General features: G+C 45.5%; 1 protein-coding gene and 1 long non-coding RNA gene across 2 annotated transcripts; both read left to right on the top strand.

Annotated features, from left to right (window-relative positions):
- The first annotated feature begins 14,629 nt into the window (after nt 1-14,629).
- On the top strand, nt 14,630-17,594 carry LOC142160034 (uncharacterized). The gene is made up of 2 exons (XR_012693012.1): nt 14,630-14,872; nt 17,000-17,594. It is a non-coding gene; the product is annotated as an uncharacterized LOC142160034 (long non-coding RNA).
- A 4,625-nt stretch (nt 17,595-22,219) lies between these two features.
- On the top strand, nt 22,220-24,094 carry LOC142159965 (uncharacterized). The gene is made up of 3 exons (XM_075214876.1): nt 22,220-22,392; nt 22,544-22,640; nt 23,102-24,094. The coding sequence occupies exon 3, from the start codon at nt 23,107-23,109 to the stop codon at nt 23,884-23,886; it is 780 nt and encodes a 259-aa protein (XP_075070977.1). The 5' UTR covers nt 22,220-22,392; nt 22,544-22,640; nt 23,102-23,106; the 3' UTR covers nt 23,887-24,094.
- The last annotated feature ends 1,299 nt before the right edge of the window (nt 24,095-25,393 follow it).

Here is a 25,393-nt window from a genome sequence, read left to right as displayed (position 1 = left end):
TGCTGACATTATCACCAGCCATAATCGTTGGAGAGTTCGCTTTAATGGATGATAACGGGGCAAACTTTTCTACAGCCCAAGTTCTGGCAGGACAGATCAAGTCCGTATCACAAGTGGTCCAGAACCTGGTTCAACGTCTGTCTGCTCAGGAAGAGGCCACCAGAGCCGCACAAGCCCAAGTCCAACAAAACCCATCAGCTCCTGCTGTGGAACCCAAGCTGAACTTGCCGGATCGATTTTCTGGGGACAGGAATCTCTTCCGTAACTTTAAGTAGAGCTGTAAACTTTACTTCCGTCTCCGACCCCGTTCCTCCGGCTCTGAACAGCAAAGAGTGGGTATAGTGATTTCGTTGCTTCAGGGGGACCCGCAGTCCTGGGCCTTCAGCTTGCCTTCCGACAGTCCTTCCCTGAGGTCCGTGGAATCCTTTTTTGAAGCCCTAGGCCTCCTGTATGATGACCCAGATCGGTTAGCTTCCACTGAGGGCCACCTCAGATCCCTAAAACAAGGCCGACGTTCTGCAAAGGAATACGCTGCTGAATTCCGGCACTGGTCCACTGACAGCAAGTGGAATGACCCAGCTTTACGCAGCCAATTCCGTTTGGGGTTATCGGAGCAAATAAAGGATTCCCTTGTACAGTATCCTTCACCTACTTCCCTGGAGGGACTAGTGCAGCTTACAATCAAAATTGATAGACGCCTCAAGGAAAGAAGAACTGAGAAGGAAGCATCCATTCCCAGTACGTTCCTTTCTGTGCCTCCTTCTAATATGGAAGCTGCGGAACCGATGCAGCTAGGCGCCTATCACTCTCTCAGGAAGAGAGAACTAGGAGACGCACCTTAGGCCTCTGCCTATATTGTGGAACCCATGGTCACCTTCTGCGCTCCTGTCCCAACAAGTCGGGAAAAGATCAGGCGATCAAGATCAAGAGAAGGTGGAAGAGATTCATCTATGTCTGCAGTTCATTTCTTCCAAAAATGCATTAATAGTTCCCGCTTATCTTTCCTGTGGATCACACTCCTCTGTTACTTCAGCCTTTATTGATAACGGTGCCGCAGGCAACTTTATGGATACCAGTTTTGCCAAGTCCATTGGAATTCCGTTAATTAAAATGAATTCCGCTATTACTGTCTGCAGCTTGGACAGGGGTCCCTTACCTGGAGGCAGGATATCCTTCACGACTCCGCCCCTACGTCTTACAGTTGGGTCTCTTCATTCCGAAACCTTTTCTCTCCTCATTGATTGCCCTTCCGTTTCGCTAATTCTGGGTCATCCATGGCTTCACCTCCATAATCCTGTGATCGACTGGAATCTTGGAGAAATTACTCGTTGGAGTACTCACTGTTCTCAAAACTGTTTGACCATGTCTCTTCGGCTCCTGCAGCCGCTTCCGGATCAACTGCCTTCTTCGTTTCGTAAATCCCAGGACGTGTTTTCCAAGAAGGCGGCTGATTCTCTACCTCCACATAGAGACTTTGATTGTGCCATTGATCTACTTCCAGAATCCAAGTTGCCCAAGGAAAGGTTATACTCTCTTTCTGACCCTGAGACTAAGGCAATGCAAGACTATGTGGAGGAAAACTTGCAAAAAGGGTTCATCAGACCTTCAAAGTCTCCTGCAGGAGCGGGGTGTTTTTTCGTCTCCAAAAAGGATGGTAGTCTATGCCCATACATCGATTATCGTGGCCTGAACAAGATCACCATCAAAAACACATACCCGCTTCCGCTCATCTCTGTCCTGTTTGACCATTTGAGAGACACTACCATATACACCAAGATTGATCTCCGTGGCGCCTATAATCTTATACGCATCAGAGAGGGCAATGAGTGGAAGATGGCCTTCAACACTCAATCTGGCCATTATGAGTATTTGGTCATGCCCTTCGGCCTGTGTAATGCGCCTGCAGTCTTCCAGGACTTCATTAACGGGGTACTCTGTGAGTTCCTGGGTCAGTTTGTGGTGGTGTATCTGGACAACATCCTGATTTATTCTCAGTCTTTTCCTCAACACCGTGATCATGTCAAACAGGTTCTGCTTAAACTCGGAGAACATCATCTCTTCGCCAAGCTTGAAAAATGCGAGTTCGATGTTAAGAAAGTGTAATTCCTAGGCTACATAATTTCTCCCGATGGGTTTTCTATGGATCCTAATAAAGTCCAAGCCATCCTGGAGTGGGTACGTCCCACAAATCTGAAAGCGATCGCAAATTACTATCGGAGATTCGTTCAGGCTTTTTCTGATCTCGTGGCTCCCATCACTGCTCTTACCCGCAAAGGGGCGGATCCTGGTAATTGGTCACCGGAGGCCATTGCATCATTCGAAGCTCTTAAAAGAGCGTTCACTACTGCTCCGGTCCTCAAGCATCCTAATCCACAGTTGCCATTTATTCTGGAAGTGGATGCCTCGGAAGTAGGAGCTGGTGCTCTCTGATCCCAGAGGGACCCTGGTGATCGTAAGGTGCATCCATGTGCATTCTTTTCACGCAAGTTTTCGTCTGCCGAAGTCAACTATGATGTGGGCAATCGGGAACTTCTGGCAATCAAGTGGGCGTTCAAGGAGTGGCGCCACTGGCTTGAGGGAGCAGTTCATACAATTTCAGTCCTCACTGATCACAAAAACCTATTATACATTGAATCTGCCAAACGGTTAAACTCCAGACAAGCTCGGTGGGCCTTATTCTTTACCCGTTTCAACTTTATCCTAACCTACAGACCCAGTTCTTAGAATACCAAGGCGGATGCTTTGTCCAGGAGCTTTCTACCTCATCAATTACCCACTGGTGAACCATCACCTATCAATCCAGCTTCTATCATTCACGCTGGGTTGACCCAGGATTTAGGAAGCGCCATACGTCAGTTTCAGAAAATAGCCCCTTCTGAAACACCTTCGGGACGCCTTTTTGTTCCAGTGCATCTTTGCAGAGTGGTTCTCTCTGAGGCCCATGAAAACAAATCATCGGGGCATCCGGGTATCTCCAAAACCCTTGAAATTCTTGCACGTTCTATGGTGGCCTTCCTTGTCCTCGGATGTGGAGAGCTTTGTCCGCACCTGTGAAGATTGCGCAAAAAACAAAACTTCCAGAATCTCTCCGTCAGGTCCATTTATGCCTCTGTCCCCGCCTATGAAACCCTGGACACATCTGTCAATGGATTTTATTGTGGATCTGCCATGTTCTTCAGGAAACAACACAATTTGGGTAATAGTGGATCGTTTTAGTAAAATGTCCCATTTTGTTCCACTGACCAAACTCCCTAGCGCTCAGGATCTGGCTGTGCTATTTGTACAACATGTTTTCCATCTTCATGGCTTACCCATTGATATTGTTTCCGTCCGGGGTTCCCAATTTATCGCCCAATTCTGGAGGTCCTTCTGCAGTCTTCTGGGGATTAACATCAGTCTCTCCTCGGCCTATCATCCTTAATCTAATAGGCAGACTGAGAGAGTGAACCAGTCGTTGGAACAAATTCTACGTTTCTACATCACAGAATTTCAAGACAATTGATCATCATTGCTTCCGTGGGCTGAGTTTGCGTACAATAACGCATCTCACTCCTCCACCCAAGTCTCCATTTTTCTGTAATTTTGGCTTCCATCCAAGATCCAATTCATTATCATCCCTCAACTATTCTGGCCTTCCGGAGATCCATTCCACAGCTTCATACCTCAAAACCGTTTGGAAAAAGGTTCACAGTCTAAAAAATTTTTGGACCGTCATCGGAAGGACTGTTCATTTAAGGTGGGGCAAGAAGTCTGGTTATCCACCCGCAATATCAAGCTCAAACAACCCTGCAAAAAACTGGGCCCTAGATTTATTGGCCCATTTCTGATCACCAAACAGGTCAATCCTGTCGCCTTCAGGCTAAAGCTTCCTCAGTCACTTAGGATGCTGAATACTTTCCATTGTTTTCTCCTGAAGCCGGCTATCCCTGCACGTAAGTCTAGGCTCCGTTACCTACGCAGATCTCAGCCTGTCATCCCAGAGGGCCACAGGAAATTCCTGGTGGAGAAGATTCTGGACTCCAGGGGCAAATTCACTTCTTAGTTCAGTGGAAAGATCGTGGACCGGAGGAAAGATCATGGATTCCGTGGAGACGCTTACATGCCCGCAAACTCATTGAAGAATTTTTCAGACAATTCCCTGGAAAACCTGGATGTCGGGGTGCCTTGACCCCTCCTCAAGGGGGGGGGGGTACTGTTACGAGTTGTGGCGGCACTCACCGCCCCCGCCGCGACTCGCTTCCTGGGGATAAATGTATCAAGCTGAGATTTTTCCAGCAGGTTTGAAAAACCAATCAGATTCTAGCTATCATTTATTAAGTACATTCTACAAAATGACAGCTAGAATCTGATTGGTTGCTATAGGCAACACCTCCACTTTTCAAACCCGCCGGAAAACTCTCAGCTTGATACATTTACCCCCTGGTCTCCCTGAAGTCCCAGCCGTCACCTTGACGACCGGGACGTCACTTCCGGCCGTGACCTGGCCGTTGCCAAGGCAACGGCCGGACGCTTCCTCTGCAGCACCGCGTCCCGGCAATGAATGAAAGCCGGGCGCATGCGCAAATTGGCCCCACCAGCCTGCGGGCTAATTTATGAAATAAATTAATTTTATGCAGGGGGCTGTGTGACTTCAGAGCCAGGCTCTGATTGGCTGCTTGTACTATTTAAGGCAGGGAGGGCTTAGCCTCCCTGCCAGTTATAGCTTCCAGATTCCTGTGTTGCTGCCTGCTGCTGTACTCCTGTACTCTTGGTGTTAAGCCTTTGGATTGTTGCCTGCCGTGTATGACCCCTGCCTGTTTCCTGGATTTGTCTTTTGCCTGTGCCCTTGACCTTTTGGCTTAAATCTCCGTTTCTGCTGATTTGCCCGTGACCTCGACCCTTGGCGTGTTTCCTGACGATTCTTCCTAGCAAGTAATAAGGGGGGGCGCTCACCTTACACAGGGTACAGGTAATAATAAGGGGGGGCGCTCACCTTACACAGGGTACAGGTATAATAAGGGGGGGGCTCTCACCTTACACAGGGTACAGGTAATAATAAGGGGGGACTCTCACCTTACACAGGGTACAGGTAATAATAAGGGGGGACTCTCACCTTACACAGGGTACAGGTAATAATAAGGGGGGCTCTCACTTTACACAGGGTACAGGTAATAATAAGGGGGGCTCTCACCTTACACAGGGTACAGGTAATAATAAGGGGGGGCGCTCACCTTACACAGGGTACAGGTATAATAAGGGGGGGGCTCTCACCTTACACAGGGTACAGGTAATAATAAGGGGGGACTCACCTTACACAGGGTACAGGTATAATAAGGGGGGGCTCTCACCTTACACAGGGTACAGGTATAATAAGGGAGGACTCTCACCTTACACAGGGTACAGGTAATAATAAGGGGGGGCGCTCACCTTACACAGGGTACAGGTATAATAAGGGAGGGCTCTCACCTTACACAGGGTACAGGTAATAATAAGGGGGGACTCTCACCTTACACAGGGTACAGGTAATAATAAGGGAGGACGCTCACCTTACACAGGGTACAGGTAATAAGGGGGGCTCTCACCTTACACAGGGTACAGGTAATAATAAGGGGGGGCGCTCACCTTACACAGGGTACAGGTATAATAAGGGGGGGGGGGCTCTCACCTTACACAGGGTACAGGTAATAATAAGGGGGGACTCTCACCTTACACAGGGTACAGGTATAATAAGGGGGGGCTCTCACCTTACACAAAGTACAGGTATAATAAGGGGGGCTCTCACCTTACACAGGGTACAGGTATAATAAGGGGGGCTCTCACCTTACACAGGGTACAGGTAATAATAAGGGAGGACTCTCACCTTACACAGGGTACAGGTAATAATAAGGGGGGGCGCTCACCTTACACAGGGTACAGGTATAATAAGGGGGGGGGGCTCTCACCTTACACAGGGTACAGGTAATAATAAGGGAGGACTCTCACCTTACACAGGGTACAGGTATAATAAGGGGGCTCTCACCTTACACAGGGTACAGGTAATAATAAGGGGGGAAGCTCACCTTACACAGGGTACAGGTATAATAAGGGAGGACTCTCACCTTACACAGGGTACAGGTATAATAAGGGGGGGCTCTCACCTTACACAGGGTACAGGTAATAATAAGGGGGGGCTCTCACCTTACACAGGGTACAGGTATAATAAGGGGGGCTCTCCCCTTACACAGGGTACAGGTATAATAAGGGGGGCTCTCACCTTACACAGGGTACAGGTAATAATAAGGGGGGGCTCTCACCTTACACAGGGTACAGGTATAATAAGGGAGGGCTCTCACCTTACACAGGGTACAGGTAATAATAAGGGAGGACTCTCACCTTACACAGGGTACAGGTAATAATAAGGGGGGGCGCTCACCTTACACAGGGTACAGGTAATAATAAGGGGGGCTCTCACCTTACACAGGGTACAGGTAATAATAAGGGGGGACTCTCACCTTACACAGGGTACAGGTATAATAAGGGGGGGCTCTCACCTTACACAGGGTACAGGTATAATAAGGGAGGGCTCTCACCTTACACAGGGTACAGGTAATAATAAGGGGGGGGCGCTCACCTTACACAGGGTACAGGTAATAATAAGGGGGGACTCTCACCTTACACAGGGTACAGATAATAATAAAGGGGGGCTCTCACCTTACACAGGGTACAGGTAATAATAAGGGGGGCTCTCACCTTACACAGGGTACAGGTATAATAAGGGGGGCTCTCACCTTACACAGGGTACAGGTATAATAAGGGGGGGCGCTCACCTTACACAGGGTACAGGTAATAATAAGGGGGGACTCTCACCTTACACAGGGTACAGATAATAATAAAGGGGGGCTCTCACCTTACACAGGGTACAGGTAATAATAAGGGGGGCGCTCACCTTACACAGGGTACAGGTAATAATAAGGGAGGGCTCTCACCTTACACAGGGTACAGGTAATAATAAGGGGGGGGGGGCGCTCACCTTACACAGGGTACACCTGAGCACGGTTGCGACTAAATCCCCTTCACCGTAGGTACCCGGTACATACACTGCATGGGAAATAGCACACTCAGTGTGAGCCAGCTAAATCCCCTTCACCGAAGGTACCTTTATGGCCCCCTGCTGGCTGGGTCATGAATTGGAAGGGGATTTAGCCAGCTCACAGTGATGTGTCTAAATCCCCTTCAGTGTAGGTACCTGGTACAATGACTGTATGGGGAAATAGGATTTAGCCAGCTCTTAGCCACACTTGTACTATCTTATATTACGGAGTTTGTTTTTGGTGATGGTAGTATCAGTACTAAATAATATGAAAATGGATAGTATAATATGTGCATTTTGTCTTGAATTTGTTTCCAAAGTACCCGAAAAAAATAATAATTTTTTATTGATAAAGTGTATATATTGGGACAACCTTTTAAGAGTTAATTTCTCTTGTGGTTACTCATTAATGATTCATATGGATGTGTAGTGATCTAAAAACAAGATAATTTTAGAGTGAGAAATAGAAAAACTGAAGATACAGGGTCATAATTTGGAAGTAACTCAAAGTAAAGGATAATGTGTAGATATTAGCCCATGAGAAAATGTATTTACAATTATTATTCTATGCACATCAGCATGCATTAGACATATATAAAGTGCCCCCCTCTCCCTCTCTATTCACATAACTTGTTTTCGCTAGCAGACAATTATAGTTGCCAGCTAGTTTGTTTGGTGTTACTTAGTATTCTCTGTGTCTGGTGTATATAGATTTGCTTACAGGAGTTGACTATTATACTTGTATGCTTTGTAGTGTATGCTTTAGGTTATGTTTTAATCATACTTGCCCACTCTCCCGGATGGTCCGGGAGACTCCCTAATTCTGCATAGATCTCTCGCAGTACTGGGTTGGTTTTCCTAGTGAAGTGGGTAGGACGTGAGTCACAGCAAACCGTGCAATGTAGGCTTTGCCACCTAGGTCATATTGATGCGGCTGTATAAATGAATCATTGGGGGCAATATCAAAATGACACGATTCCCTGCCTCCCCTCCATCCTCACACTTAACCACCCCTAGAGGATAGGTTCAGAATTTAGTGGTAACATTTTAAATTAAAAAGTACTTGGATATACCCATGGTGTATATTTTGCTCAAGGGGTACATTATTAACCACGATGTGTCTGGCGACTCCCCCAGTCATTGGCTCCTGTCCATGTACTAGGGTACCTCATCCCTATCCTTAATCCTACTGGAACCATACTCAAGAAGGGCACTGGGAGTAGGTATAGCAATTATCATAACGAGCGCAGAATGGTGAATAATGTAAGTAAGGCCGACAAGAGGAGGAATGATTCTGAGAATGCCCTATCACAGTAAAATCTTATATATATATATATATATATAAATCATTGGTCTGCTTGTCTGTCCAGTTATGCATTCAGACACCCCTGCACCGATTGGGATGAAACAAACGCGAGATGGTCCAGTTAGATCCTGTCCAGGTTTTAGGGAGATTAGGGTCCCAGTAGAACCTCCCGTTGCTGTACGCTGGGCAGAACTTTGACCCGACTAACCTGTTTCGGACCTTCTACTAGATGGATTTCAATGACATTTAATATAAAAAAAAAAAAAACGACACTGGGCAGCCACCTAATGGGTGTGTTGGAAGACCCGCTAAGCTTCTAATTATTTTGAAATGGTTGACAGTTACATCCAACTCATTGATAGCTTAATAACTTGAAGATTTAAACCCAGGCAACGCCGGGTACTTCAGCAAGTAATTAATAAAACAGGATCTTTATTCTTAATATTATTTGATTTATCTTTCTTTCAATGCCACAGATTTTGTCTCTCAGCACTTATTGTGGAGGGCACAACTTGCAATGAAAATTAGAGTGCACCATATTTGTGCACGGCAAATTTACATTCACACACACCTAACTTAAAATTACCTGCAGTGAAAAGAGATGTAGTTAGTGGCACACTGTACAACTAAGAGCCGGTGGGATTATGATGGATCAATTGCAAATTGCATTACAAGTTACATCTTGTTGATATAGGTGCAAAACTAAGTTTATTATGCAGGGACCTTTCTTATAATCAGATGTGGTGTAATAGAAATGGTGCTAGATGCATTTTTTTTATCCAAAATTTGGACATTTTTAACTCAGAACAACTGTGAATATATAATGATTGTCAGGCTAAAAAGAAATGTAGGCATTCAATAAAAAAATCCCAATAGTGGAGATGTTGCCAATCAGATTCTAGCTGTCATTTGGTAGAATGTACCAAATAAATGATAACTAGAATCTGATTGGTTGCTATAGGCAATGTATCCACTTTCTCAAAGCCACACTTTAATGAATATACCCCCATGAGTGTACTGGTCTGGGCAGCTGCCTAAATCACTCACCCCCTCCTGGGTCCTCCATTGCTGGGGGGGAACCTTGGTTGGCATAGCAATTACATGTAAGTTTTGTTTACATCACATTATGTATTTCTTACAAAATATTCAAATATACAGTATATTACAACGTTCAGCTGTCTGTAATATGTAACAGCACACACAAATGTCTGATAACGTCCATTTACAATATCAGGTAATATAAACCACTTGCTGGTCATCATAACAAGCGTCAACATAACTATCACTCTTCGATTTAAAATCATAAGGCATTATCAGGTGGGGTAATAACATGAAGTTCGAGAGTAGAAATAAAATATTAAACGGTCTCTAATAGGTTTCTTGCTTTCCCCTTCGTTAATATCGCTTGATCAACAGACACTGTAAAAAAAGAAAACCCATAACAGTCCGCTCCAGAACGTGTCCTTTTACCCTCTGGAGCACAGGTCTGGGAGAAGTAAGTCACAAACACCATTTGAACTGTTCGTTAAACCAGTGACTTTTCAGCAGGGTCCTGCAGTTAGAGACGATACTTGACAGACAGACATTCTGTTGAAGATTTCCAGGGGCAGCATTCAAGAAGGGTTGTAGTCCTGAGAGCGGAGGTAGCTTGGGGGGGGGGGGGGCTCGGGGGGAGTGTCAGCGTGAGCAGAGGGCTGGTATGTAGAGATTGTGATAATAGATATAACAAGTGGAAATGGATTGGACAACACCAAATACATTTGTAGTGAAAAGATAATTAAAATGGAAGACAATAGGATTTCAGTAAAGGCGTAATTAATGATGGAGAGTAGAGAGGTTATTCTTGCAGAGGCTATTTGAATGGATTGTAGAGGACCAAGATATCATTGCTGCAAGATGGGAGGTTGCAGGAGTCTGGACAGTATGTAACAAAAATTGGAGTATAGTGTAGGGACCAGTCATACGGACATTTTAAGAAATCCTAGAAGTTCTACCCCCTCTATACCACTCTTCCGATAGGCCTTTAATTTATATTTAACCCTGGAGAAGAGTAGACAGGCTCAAACGTCAGCGATCGTGGGTGGGCAGTACACCATCATGCCAATTTCTGATCAGCAGACTTGGTGACTGGGGGCCTAGCAGACGAGAGATACCTGGGCACCTTAGCTTTTGGTACATTAACAGGAAGGAAAGCACTTTTTCCTCATGTCGCCTAACTAATAATATTGACTAGCTACGGCCCAAACAGGACACCCACAGAAAAAGGAAGTGAATCAAGAGTCTTCTTAGACTCCATATCAGCTTCCAAGGACTAAAGCCAGAGAGTCCAACAAGCCAACATCACAGAGGCAGATATCCATGCCCCAATCAATCCATTGGCCAGGACCACCTCTCCCAAATACTCTGTAGCTCTCTGAATCTGCTCCACCAACAGGAGCAATTCAGAGCACTGATTGCCAGCTAAGAAGCCCTCAATAAGCTGCTCGAACCAGCATTTCACAACATTGGAGCTTACATATACCCAGTATCCCCCACCTGACCCAGGCCCCGTAAGGAAACATGAAGCCTGCCCCAACTTAAAGAGGTACCCATTCCTGTGGCCCACAGCAACTTGATAAACCTATCTTCCAGCACTGTGGTGGGAAATGTTAACACTCAGTCTTGCCGACCTACAGAGCACCCCAGTAATAAAAAATATGCCCCGCCACGCTGGGCAATTAATCTTAACTGAAGGCCTAACAGGAAAGGAGTATAAAAAAGTGTAAGTGAACTACTAGGATAGTGATGGCTAACCTGTGACACTCCAGGTGTTTGTGAAACTACAAATCCCAGCATGCTCTGCCAGCTATCAGCTAGTTATCTACTGGCAAAGCATGCTGGGGCTTGTAGTCTCACAAAACCTGGAGTGCCATAGGTTAGCCATCACTGTTCTAGGATGTCTTAAATTGCCCTTTCACCTGGTCCCAACACTGTCCTCCAATGGTTCCCGGTGTCCCGCAATGAATGCCTGAAAAATATCAAAATTTAAAAGTTATGGAAAAGTGAGAAGGCAGAAGTATGCTACCTGATAAACGTGCCTAGAAAACTGGATGTATTGTTATTTTTGTGAGACAATCTTTTATGTACGGTGTTGTGACAAAAGCAATTATACTCACGGCCTGTAATGCTAATACCATCTGAGTAACATGTGACTAGATACAGTATTTATAAAAAACAAATCCACAACATCAATGGCAATAACGGTCTCTGTATTATCTCACTTGCTGGTAAGGCTCTACTCCACTTACAAATAAAAGGTGCCTTAAGAGAGGTATCGGGATTGAGGCAGCGGGGCATGTGAGGGAAAAGCTGGTAAGCAGCAGTGACACACGATTGTGGGCAGGGGGCCAGTGAGGGAAAAGATAATGTAATATGTGTCATGGGGAATATCAGAGAAAAGCTGGTGAGTGTTGTCAGAGTATTGTTGGTTGAGGAGGGGCCGTGTGGGGAAGAGGCTTCTCCCTCACATGCCCCTTCTGCCCACATGCTTTACTGACACATGCCCCCTGTGCCCTGCAGCTTCCGTCACACATGCCCCCTGTGCCAGCGCAGCTTCCATCACACCTGCTCCCTGTGCCAGCCCAGCTTCCATCACACATGCCTCCTGTGCCAGCCCAGCTTCCATCACACCTGCCCCCTGTGCCAGCCCAGCTTCCATCACACATGCCCTCTGTGCCAGCCCAGCTTCCATCACACATGCCCTCTGTGCCAGCCCAGCTTCCATCACACATGCCTCCTGTGCCAGCCCAGCTTCCATCACACCTGCTCCCTGTGCCAGCCCAGCTTCCATCACACATGCCTCCTGTGCCAGCCCAGCTTCCATCACACATGCCCCCTGTGCCAGCCCAGCTTCCATCACACATGCCCCCTGTGCCAGCCCAGCTTCCATCACACCTGCCCACTGTGCCAGCCCAGCTTCCATCACACCTGCCCCCTGTGCCAGCCCAGCTTCCATCACACCTGCGCCTTGTGTTCCATCACACCTGGCGCCTTGTGCCAGCCCAGCTTCCATCACACCTGCGCCTTGTGTTCCATCACACCTGCTCCCTGTGCCAGCCCAGCTTCCATCACACCTGCCTCCTGTGCCAGCCCTGCTTCCATCACACCTGCGCCTTGTGTTCCATCACACCTGCCCCCGTGCCAGCCCAGCTTCCATCACACCTGCCTCCTGTGCCAGCCCTGCTTCCATCACACCTGCCCCCTGTGCCAGCCCAGCTTCCATCACACCTGCCCCCGTGCCAGCCCAGCTTCCATCACACCTGCCCCCTGTGCCAGCCCAGCTTCCATCACACATGCCCCCTGTGCCAGCCCAGCTCCCATCACTCCTGCTCCCTGTGCCAGCCCAGCTTCCATCACACCTGCCCCCTGTGCCAGCCCTGCTTCCATCACACCTGCCCCCTGTGCCAGCCCTGCTTCCATCACACCTGCCCCCTGTGCCAGCCCAGCTTCCATCACTGTGTACCATGTGACCGCTGCGGTCACATGACCCTGTGATGTCATATTGACGTGAGCAGGTACCTAAGCCGAAGGGGATTTAGCCGCTACCACCGGAGCACCAGTGTATGTGTATATGACATGGGTGGAGGACGGGGAACATTCGTGACTGACTGGTTCTGACTGATGGGATCGGAGACTGTGGGGAGAGAGAGACAACGGGGCGCTGTCTGATGACGTCATGATCGGTGACGGGAGCCGCGGGGGATGACGGGAAATGTGGTCTGATTGTTTCCTGATATAGCCCCGGACATTGTCACATTTACAAGTTCCCGTATGCTGTAAGTAATAAAAGAAACCCCGAATCCCCCATATAGCCGGGGGGGGGGGCACATGATCCTCCCCAATGTCTGCTGGGGTCACCCGGCCGGTGCGGCCTCCTCCATACCCCGTATTACACGTCGGTAGCAGCTAAATCCCCTTCGGTTTAGGTACCCTGGCACGTCTATATGACGTCACAGGGTCATGTGATCGCAGCGGTCACATGGTACAAAGTGTTAGGCGGGCTGCTGGAAGGCTGTATTATCCGTGCAGGAGCGCCATCGTTTCTTTCGGATCTTGGCTGCTATCGTGTACAAAAAGGTAAGTAGAAGGGAAGCTAGTGTGTGGTGGATGCAGGGCTGGCACAGGGGGCATGTGTGGTGGAAGCAGGGCTGGCACAGGGGGCATGTGTGGTGGAAGCAGGGCTGGCACAGGGGGCATGTGTGGTGGAAGCAGGGCTGGCACAGGGGGCATGTGTGGTGGAAGCAGGGCTGGCACAGGGGGCATGTGTGGTGGAAGCAGGGCTGGCACAGGGGGCATGTGTGGTGGAAGCAGGGCTGGCACAGGGGGCATGTGTGGGTGGTGGAAGCAGGGCTGGCACAGGGGGCATGTGTGGTGGAAGCAGGGCTGGCACAGGGGGCATGTGTGGTGGAAGCAGGGCTGGCACAGGGGGCATGTGTGGGTGGTGGATGCAGGGCTGGCACAGGGGGCATGTGTGGTGGAAGCAGGGCTGGCACAGGGGGCATGTGTGGTGGAAGCAGGGCTGGCACAGGGGGCATGTGTGGAGGAAGCAGGGCTGGCACAGGGGGCATGTGTGGTGGAAGCAGGGCTGGCACAGGGGGCATGTGTGGTGGAAGCAGGGCTGGCACAGGGGGCATGTGTGGTGGAAGCAGGGCTGGCACAGGGGGCATGTGTGGTGGAAGCAGGGCTGGCACAGGGGGCATGTGTGGTGGAAGCAGGGCTGGCACAGGGGGCATGTGTGGTGGAAGCAGGGCTGGCACAGGGGGCATGTGTGGTGGAAGCAGGGCTGGCATAGGGGGCATGTGTGGTGGAAGCAGGGCTGGCACAGGGGGCATGTGTGGTGGAAGCAGGGCTGGCACAGGGGGCATGTGTGGTGGATTCAGGGCTGGCACAGGGGGCATGTGTGGTGGATTCAGGGCTGGCACAGGGGGCATGTGTGGTGGAAGCAGGGCTGGCACAGGGGGCATGTGTGGTGGAAGCAGGGCTGGCACAGGGGGCATGTGTGGTGGAAGCAGGGCTGGCACAGGGGGCATGTGTGGTGGAAGCAGGGCTGGCACAGGGGGCATGTGTGGTGGAAGCAGGGCTGGCACAGGGGGCATGTGTGGTGGATGCAGGGCTGGCACAGGGGGTATGTGTGGTGGAAGCTGTTTGACATAGGGGTCACATGGTAGTGTGTGTGTGTCTTTCTCTCTTGGCATAGCGGGGCATGTGTGATGGAAGCTGCAGGGCACAGAGGGGGGGGGGGCATGTGGGCAGAAGGGGCATGTGAGGGAGAAGCCTCTTCCCCACACAGCCCCTCCTCAACCAACAATACCCTGACAACACTCACCATCTTTTATCTGCTATTCCCCATGACATGTGCTCATTCTCTTTTCCCTCACAGGCCTGCTGCCCACAATCGTGTCTCACTGCCGCCCACCAGCTTTTCCCTCGCATGCCCCGCTGCCTCAAACCTGACACCTCTTACTTCAGAATGAAACAAGGTACTTTTTATTTGAAAGAGGAGTAGAGCCTTACCGGCAAGTGAGATAATAATACAGAGACCGTTCTTGCCATAGATGTTGTGACTAGATGCAGTAATCTTTAATAAACAAAACCACATTTTACTCAGATGATATTTTCATTACAGGCCATGAGTATAATTGCTTTTGTCACAACACTGTACATAAGACTTTTCTCAATTCTCTCACAAAAATAACAATACATCCAGTTTTCTACACACTTTTTTGGGTGGCATACTAAAGCTTTCTCACTTATCCATAACTTTTAAATTTGGCTATTTTTCAGGCATTCATTGCGGGACACCAGGAACCATTGGAGGATACGGTAGGGACCAGGCGAAAGGGCAATATAAAACATTCTGGAAGTTCACTGACACTACTCCTGCTGTATACCACTCTTCTGTTAGGCCTTTAGTTTAGAATTTTATTACTGGGGTGGTCTCCAAAGTCTACGACTTTAATGTCACAGCTTGGATGATTGTCTAACGCTCTGAGCGTAAGAATGGAGGTAACGAGGTGGTGTTTACTCTAATGCCCCCACTCACAATGCTGGATTCCTCCACAGGACCCGGCCAAAGTCAGTACTGGGGTTCACAGGCAGTCTAAGAAGACTCTTGAGTCACTTGCGTTTTCTGTGGGTGTCCTGTTTGGGCCGTAGCTCGACAATATTATTAGTTGGGTGACAGGAGGAAAAAGTGCTTTTCTTCCTGTTAATGTACCAAAAGCTAAGGTGCCCAGGTTTCTCTCCTGTTTTTTCCTCTTGTCTGCTAGGTGCCCAGTCGCCAAGTCTGCTAATAAGAAATTGGCATGATGGTGTTCTGCCCACCCATGATCGCTAATGTTTGAGCCTGTCTACTCCTCTTCAGGGTTAAACATAAATTGAAGGCCTATAGCAGTGGTTCCCAAACTTTTGCAGTTCGCGGCACCCTTAGAGTCTCCAAATTTTTTCAAGGGACCCCTCCAAAATAATTATTGAGCAGTCCTGTTTTAGAAGTAGTTGGGTCAAAAAATTGTAATAAGTATTTAGGTCAGGACAGAAATACTTATTTAGTTGTATGCAAAAATGCCCCCTCTGCATCCAGACACTCTGCCCTCAGGCACTCTGCCCCCTCTGCATCCAGACACACTGCCCCCTCTGCATCAAGACACACTGCCCTCTCTCACACTGACCCCTCTGCCCTCTGTCACGCTGTCCCCCCTCCTCTGCTCTGTCACCCCTCCTCTGCCCTCTCTCACAATGTCCCCCTCCTCTGCCCTCTGTCACACTGTGTCGCACTCCTCTGTCCGCTGTTACCCTCCTCTGCCCTGTTGTGCCCCTCTGTCACCCTCCTCTGCCCTGTTGTGCCCCGCTGTCTGTCCTGCTGTGCCCCGGTGTCACGCTCCCTCTCACTCCTCTGCCGCGCGCCAGCCATAGAATAAAAAGAAAGAACACAGAAAGTTACCAATCTGTCGGGCGCCGGGACCCAGCAGACTCCTCTCTCCCGCAGCAGCTTGTTACTGACGTCGATATTCAGTGACAGCTGCGGGAGAGATGAGTCTGCTGGGTCCCGGCGCCCGACAGATTGGTAAGTTTCTGTGTTCTTTCTTTTTTTCAATGCTTGGCCCGCGGCACCCCAGTGACAGCACCGCGGCGCACAGTTTGGGAACCGCCGGCTTATGGGGAGAGTAGTATAGAGGGGGTAGAGCTACGGTGAACTTCTAGGATGTCTTAAAGTGTCTGGGAAACATTGGGGTATAGTGTAAGGACCAGTCATGCAGTGTCTCCCAGGGGACTATATATAAAAATCCTATTATTTATTCTGTGTTTTATTTCCCTGATTACTCTTTCAGAAATAAAACATTTTTTCTTATACTACAAAGCAATTTTTGTTACATACTGTCCAGACTACTGTAATGATATCTTTGTCTCCTACAATCCATTCAAATAGTCGCTGCAGAAATAACCTCTATACTCTCCGTCATTAATTACTGTTGTCTTACTGAAATCATCTTGTCACTACAAAAGTATTTAGTGCTGTCCTATCCATTTCCACTTATATCTATTATCACAATCTCTGTACATACCAACCCTCTGCTTACGCTGACGCTTTTTTTATTTGCTTCTCCCAGGTTACCTCCGCTCTCAGGACTATGACCCTTCTTGAATGCTGCCCGTGGAAATGTTCAACAGAATATCTCTGTCAAGTATCGTCTCTAACTGCAGGATCCTGCTGAAAACTCATCTGTTTAAGGAAGAGTTCAAATAGTGCTTGTGACTCCCAGAGGGTAAAAGGACACGTTCTGGAGCGGACTGTTATGGGATTCCCATTTTAAAGTGTCCGTCCATCAAGCGATATTAACGAAGGAGAAAGCAAGAAACCTAATAGAGACAGTTTATTATTTTATTTCTACTCTCGAACTTCATGTTATTATCCACCTGATAATGCCTGATGAAATTACCGCGAAGAGTGATAGTTATGTTGTAGCTTGTTACGATGAGGGCCAGCAAGTGGGATATATTACCTGATATTGTAAATGGACGTTATCAGACATTTGTGTGTGCTGTTACATATTACAGACAGCTGAACGTTGTAATATACTGTATATTTGAATACTTAGTAAGAAGTACATAATGTGATGTAAACAAAACATACTGAAAGCAGCTTTTTTTGTATATTTCAGAGGTAAGGTTGTAATAAACTAGTTATTTATTTCACCATTAAAATTACTACATCTTTATTGTTGCTTTGGTTGCTTAACTTTCTCAAAAACATCTCAATGTTTAGTATATCAAGTCTGTACTTTACCTGTAATTGCTATGCCGACCAAGGTTCTCCCCCAGCAATGGAGGACCCAGGAGGGGGTGACTGATCCAGGCAGCCGGCCGGACCAGCACACTCATGGGGGTATATTTATTAAACTGCGGCTTTGTAAGAGTGGAGATGTTGTCTATAGCAACCAATCATTTTCTAGCTGTCATTATGTAGAATGCACAAAAAAAATGATAACTAGAATCTAATTGGTTGCTATAGACATCATTTATTTAGTGCATTCTACAAAATAACAGCTAGAAAATGATTGGTTGCTATAGGCAACATCTCCACTTTATCAAACCTGCAGTTTAGTAAATATACCCCATTGTCTTGCACTGTTTGTGATCTAATTTTTATAATAACCTATTTAGTGCTGATACCATGCGCCTCTCTGTGAAAATGGTGCACAATAATTCATAATGTCCAGTAACTTACACACGTAGGAACACTGGCCACAACTTGGACATACACACTGCTGTATATGTAGCACATTTTCTTTTGTTTACAAGCCACCAGACCTGGAAGATAAGTTTTGACCCAAACCCCTCTACCATTTTATGTTAGATATTTTTTACATGTCTATATGTGACCCGTGTGGAAGAGACCTTCACGCTTTCCTCGTGTGTCCTACAAGCATGTCAAAATATTAGATAAATGCATAAAGTATACCTGCTGAACCAAGGATTGTAAAACAAATAATATACTATCTATTCTCTTAATTATCTTTTTGAAAAAAAGTAATGACATAATTTACCAATATATTATGAGAACCATCTTCCACATATTAGGATTTTTTTATTGAATGCCTACATTACTTTTAGCCTGACAATTATTACATTATTATTGTTATATTCAAATATGTCCAAATTTTTTTAAAAAGATGCATCTAGCACGAAGTCTATTACACCACATCTGATTATAAGAAGGGTCCCCGCATAATAAACTTAATTTTCCACCTACAGCAGCAAGAAGTAACTTGTAATGCAATTTGCAACTGATCCATCGTAATCACACAGGTGTTTAATTGTATAGTGTGCCTACATCTTTATTCAGTCCAGGTAATTTTAAGTTAGGTTTGTGTCTGAATCTAAATTTGAGGTGCACAAATGTAGTGCACTCTAATTTTCAGTGCACGCTGTACCCACCACAATAAGTGCTGAGAGACAAAAGCTGTGGCATTGAAAGAAAGGCAATTATGCAAATAATCTTAAGAATAAAGATCCTTTTTTATTAATTACTAGCTGAAGTACCTGCCGTTGCCTGGGTTTAAATCTTCAAGCTATTAAGTTATCAATGAGTTGGATGTAACTGTCAACCTTTTCAAAATAATTAGAAGCTTAGCAGGTCTTCCAACACACCCATTAGGTGGCTGCCCAGTGTGATTTTTGTTTTTAGATTAAATGTCATTGAAATCCATCTAGTGGAAGGACCAGGACAGGCTCGCCAGGTCAAAGTTCTGCCTAGCGTACACCAACGGGAGGTTCTACTGGGACCCTAATCTCACTAACACCTGGACAGGATTCAACTGGACCATCTCGTGTTGGTTTCATCCCAATCGGTGCAGGGGTGTCTGAATGCATAACTGGACAGACAAGCAGACCAATGATTTATATATATATATATATATATATATATATATATATATATATATATATATATAAGATTTTACTGTGATAGGGCATCCTCAGAATGATTCCTCCTCTTGTCTGCCTTACTTGCATTGATCAACATTCTGCGCTCTTGTTATAATTGCCATACCTACTCCCAGTGCCCTTCTTGAGTATGGTTCCAGTAGGATTAGGATAGGGAAGAGATATCCTAGTACATGGACTGGAGCCAATGACTGGGGAGTCACCAGACCCATTGTGCTAAATAATGCCACATAAGTACCCCTTGAGTAAAATATACACCATGGGTATATCCAAGTACTTATTTAACTAAAAATGTTAACACTAAAATCTGAACATTTCTTGGAGGGGAGGGGATCGTGTAATGTAAGTACCGCTCTTAACTATACATTTATGCATCCGTGTTAATATGACCCAGGTGGCAAAGCCTACATTACGCAGCTTGCTGTGACTCACGTCATGGAGGACCCCATCCTGACCACTTAACTGGGAAGTGGCAGGATGCGGGAAAACCAACCAGGTACTGCAGGAGATCTATGCAGAATTAGGGAGTCTCCCGGACAATACGGGAGAGTGGGCAAGTATGATTAAAACAACCTAAATTATCCACTACAAAGCATACAAGTACAATAGTCAATTTCTGAAAGCAAATCTACATGCTCCAGACTGAATTGAATATTCCCCAGAGCAGGGCCATCTTAACAACATTACGGGCCCCCGGGAAAAGCAGTGCATCGGGGGCCCTATATATATATATATATATATATATATATATATATATATATATATATATGGGCCTCGATGCACTGCTTTTTTTAAATGTACTCGCTCAGTGACCCTTGAAGTTTTTCTTTTGCAGGATTATTTATTTTATTAAGAGACTTGCCTATGGGGCCCCCTTGCCCCTGGGGCCCCCGGGCACCTGCCCATGGTGCCCAATGGAAAAGATGGCCCTGCCCCAGAGAATACTAAGTAACACCATAGAAATGAACTGACAACTATAATTTTCTGCTGATGAAAACAAGTTCTGTGAATAGAGAGGGAGAGGGGGCTCTTCATATATATCTAATGCATGCTACTGTGCATTAAGGTTCTAGCATAAAAATAATAATTGCAAATAACTTTTCTCATGGGCTAATATCTACACATTATCCTTTACTTTGAGTTGACCTTTCAGTTTGCATTTCTTGCTGTTGCTTCCAATTTATGACCCTGTATCTTCAGTTTCTCTATTTCTCACTCTAAAATGATCTTGTTTTTAGATATCTACAGATCAATATGGATCATTTATGAGTAACCACAAGAGAAATTAACTCTTAAAAGGTTGGCCCAATAAGTACATTTTATCTTTAAAAAATAAATGGCTAAATAAATATTATTATTTTTTTAGGTGACCTGGAAACAAATTCAAGACAAAATGCACATATTATACTATCCATTTTCTTGTTATTTAGTACTGATACTACCATCACCAAAAACAACCTCAGTAATATAAGACAGTATAAGTGTGGCTAAGAGCTGGCTAAATCCTATTTCCCATACAGTCATTGTACCAGGTACCTACACTGAAGGGGATTTAGACACTTCACTGTGAGCTGGCTAAATCCCCTTCCAATTCATGACCCGGCCAGCAGGGGGCCAAAAGGTACCTTCAGTGAAGGGGATTTAGCTGGCTCACACTGAGTGTGCTATTTCCCATGCAGTGTATGTACCAGGTACCTTCGGTGAAGGGGATTTAGCTGGCTCACACTGAGCTGGCTAAATCCCCTTCGAGTTCATGACCCGGCCAGCAGGGGGCCAAAAGGTACCTTCGGTGAAGGGGATTTAGCTGGCTCACACTGAGTGTGCTATTTCCCATGCAGTGTAGGTACCGGGTACCTACGCTGAAGGGGATTTAGTCGCAACCATTACACGTCATGTTATGTATCCTCTGTGGGTGGGGGCAGCAGGGACTACATTACCCATCATCCTCCGCGGCTGGTCATGTGATCAGTTAGGTCTGTCCCTGTGCTGCAGACTCACACTCAGCACTGACCCCTCTCACCTGGTCCAGTACAAGGTCCTGGTGTCCTCACACAACCACTGAGCTTCTGACCCTGCTCTGGTGTTCAGGGTGTAAATCTCTGGGCAAATCAGTGGCTTCATCCTGGTGGTCTCTTAAGATGACCTTCATCAGTGCTGAGTTACATGATAAGACCTCTGTGTGCAGATTACTGGTTTACTGTGTTATATTATTATAGTGACAGGTTTTGGTGTCGCCCGTTCTCTGCTGGACCAGAGCCCGTCCTCAGTGCTCAGGATGGACAAGGGCAGGAATGAGATGATATTAAACCTCACCCTGGAGATCACCTCCCTGCTGACTGGAGAGGTGAGGGGTTCTGGGAGTGTCACAGTGACATCACTATTATCTCTATTAATAAAACATGAACCTGACTGGAAAAGTGAGGGATACTAGGAATTTATTTAGTGATATTTATTATTATTATCTCTTGCAATACATAGAATTACACAGTAGTGAAGAAGACGCCTGGGGAGTGTGTGACACCCAACAGTTGTCTCCGTGTGTCAGGAGGATGGAGCAGGACCCAGAGCCCCATCACGGAGCCTCCACCTCACTCACTGATACATGAGAGAAACAATGACCAGAGGATTCTAGAACTCACCAACAAGATCATTCAGCTGCTGACTGGAGAGGTGACTGCTGGGAATGGGACATTATACAGTAACACCAGGGGATGTGTCTGGGTGATGACTGTATCATTGTGTGTGTCAGGTTCCTATAAGGTGTGAGGATGTCACTGTCTATTTCTCCATGGAGGAGTGGGAGTATTTAGAGGGACACAAGGATCTGTACAAGGACGTGATGATGGAGAATCGCCAGACCCTCACATCACTGGGTAAGAGGATACTTTAATTTATTGCAAAGGAGAGAGCAGCGAGAAAAACCACCTATATACACATCATCTGATAATCACATATAAACAATGTATTCAGTCACTTTGTGTCTCCTACAGATGGATCCAGTAACAGAAATACCCCAGAGAGATGTCCCCATCATCTTTATTCCCATAATTGTACAGAGGTAAGCCACAATATCTCGCAGGAATACCAGGTAGATGGAATTGAGGGTCTTACCAAATACAACATACTAAAGTACTATATGATCTGTGGGTCATATACACTGATATTCTTCTCTTTGATCTCAATTTACTGGACACTTATGGTCTATTTAGGGAGAAGACCTGACTGTTATTGAGGGAGAAATAAATACGGATGTTAGGGGTGATCAGCAGTGTAAGGAGGAGGAAATCCCTACAGATATCAGCACAGGTGAGTATTAAACGCTAATGACAAAATGTCACACATTTCCTAGTTCCTACTGCTCCTTCCACTGTCAGTACAAACTAATGAGAAAAACGGTTCTGAACTGTGGGGGAGTCAGGAGCCCTCATCCCCTATTAGACTCCTGCTCTCCTCACATCTTATCATTGTGTTACCAGACCAGAGATCTGACAAGTCTTCTGCCCACACTCTGGTGTTTCTCATATAGCTCAATACAGGGGACTCTAATTTGATCTTTACTCACAGACTCCTGACTCACCCTAGTGATCCAGTCACTGACCAGAGACACAGTGTGATATTCATATGTCAGCTTTTGCTGCAGAAATGTACGTTTATCAGTACAGTACACTCATATTATGGGAGTGTTGTATTTCAGTATGTTCATCATTGCGCAAAAAAACATGACTTGTACAGATGTTTATATCAACAGACATATATTTAATTCCCAGCAGATATGCACAGCATCAGGAATACCTTGGAGGTACATCTCCATTCATCTCCAGGATGGGAAATAGAAGATAAAGTCACACAAGATTCTCCGGATGCAAACCCTAGTACTCCGAATATACCTCAAGTACTCCACAGTGCAGATCTGTCATCTGATCCTTCTAGTTATGAGCAATGTTTTATTGATAAATTAGATATTAGTACACTTAGTAAAGCTCATAAAGAACAGAAAGTATTTTTTTGTCCAAAATGTGGGAAATGTTTCACTCAAAAATCGCATTTTGCTATTCATAAAAGAATTCACAGAAATGAGAAGCCATTTCCATGTTCTGAATGCGGAAAAAGGTTTAAATTGAAATCTGAGCTTAATAAGCATAAAATATATCACCGTAAGAAGCCACTTTCATGTTCAGAGTGTGGGAAAAGCTGTAGACTTAAATCAAATCTTATTATACATCAGAGGATTCACACAGGTGAGAAACCATTTTCATGTTCTGAATGTGGGAAATGTTTTGCTCAAAAATCAGTTCATGATAGACATCAGAGAAAACACACAGGAGAAAAACCATTCACATGTTCTCTGTGTTTAAAGTGTTTTTCGCTGAAATCAAATCTTATAACGCACCAGAGAATTCACACAGGTGAGAAGCCTTTTCCATGTTCAGAATGTGGGAGATGTTTTGCAACAAAGGGTTACCTTGTTCAACACCTAAGAACTCATACAAGTGGGAAACAGAATTTTGTAAGCCAAAAGAAATCTAAAAAACAGCAGCAAAAATATAGTTAAAAACAGCTTTTTATGCCCCCCCTCCTGCAGCCTATCTATTTCTGGTTTATGTCTTATGTTTCTGTTTGGTGTTTTCATTATATGTAAGCAATGTTGATTGTACAACTGTGTGATATTATTAATTGCATCCAGTATATATTGTTGTTTCTGTTTTGTTTTACTTTAAAAACATAATAAAAAATGTCAAGTTTTAACAAAAAAAACAAAACGGGCCTTTACAAATTTTTATATAAACTTTTTATATAAACTTTTTATAAAGAGCCTTCTCCAGATGGTAGTAGATAGGCAATATGGTTTCATACATAGGTGTTCCCGGTTGGAAACTTTGGGTTTGGGGTACAATGGATTAATAACATGTGAAACTCAGGTTGTCAAACAAGTATATTGTTTATTTTGTGAAATATATATTATAAAAGAGTAATATAATACAAAAGAAAGTTAAAATAGTACAAAGAGTAAATATAAGAAAATACTTAGCTGCTAAAAATATCCTAGGACCCCGTCTTTCTCCATGCAGCTTATGGCACATGAACTAGAAAGCTAGGAAAAATGAAAAGGAAACAGGTTCTTGGCATCCCTGCAGTGATCCAAGCTGAGGCGATGTTCTGTCGCAGTTACCTTGCTTTTATTAACCAGGACCCTAAAATCATTTACACATAAGGTGTAGGTGTTCAGACATTCTATTGGTTTGCTACTGATAAGAAAGCTTGAGCATGTGTAGTAGGCCCAAAGACACCTTCCTGAGAAAATGTGTAGACGTTTCTAGAAAGGCCTTGATTATATTAGCATTGCAAAATCACTTATATAAACCTTAAATCAATACGCACATGAAAGTATAAACGACAGAATGGGATTTCAGCAGTCATTTTCTCAAAATAGGTATACTGGATGTTGTTTATATCAAAGTACTGTCGTTTTACAGTGTTGGTAGAGTGAGATCTGTATCAAATATCCTATAACTATATCTGTGCTGCACTCCCCCCAATGACCAGCATATTATAACAAAAGTACCAATCATTTCACCCACCAGTGCCCAGCATCAAATACCCAAAAAGTATACAACCAGCTGTGCCCAACGTAATATATGCATATTTTGATGAGCAGTATAGAGCGATCAGCTACAACATTAAAACCACTGACAAGTGAATAACATTGATTATATTATTACAATGGCACCTGTAAAGGGGTGGGATATATTAGGCAGTAAGTGAACAGTCAGTTCTTGAAATTGATGTGTTGGAAGCAGGAAAAATAGGCAACTGTAGGGATCTGAGTGACTTTGACAACGGACACATTGTGAAGGCTAGACAACTGGGTCAGAGACCACTCCAAAATGGCAGATCTTGTGGGATGTACTTGGTTTGCAGTGGTTACTATCTACCAAAAGTGGTCCAAGGAAGGACAACCGGTGAACCGGCGACAGGGTCATGGGCAGCCAAGGCTCATTGATACACATGAGGAGCCAAGGCTCATTGGTACACATGAGGAGCCAAGGCTCATTGATACA

This window comes from Mixophyes fleayi, chromosome 6 (genome assembly GCF_038048845.1).
Source record: "Mixophyes fleayi isolate aMixFle1 chromosome 6, aMixFle1.hap1, whole genome shotgun sequence".
Classification (NCBI taxonomy): domain Eukaryota; kingdom Metazoa; phylum Chordata; class Amphibia; order Anura; family Limnodynastidae; genus Mixophyes; species Mixophyes fleayi.
The sequence above is the reverse complement of the archived record's forward strand: the minus strand, read 5'-3'. Positions and strand labels throughout refer to the sequence as shown.

What these genes read in the sequence shown, in the direction of transcription:
- LOC142159965 (XM_075214876.1), top strand. Translation starts at nt 23,107, where the DNA reads ATGCACAGCATCAGGAATACCTTGGAGGTACATCTCCATTCATCTCCA.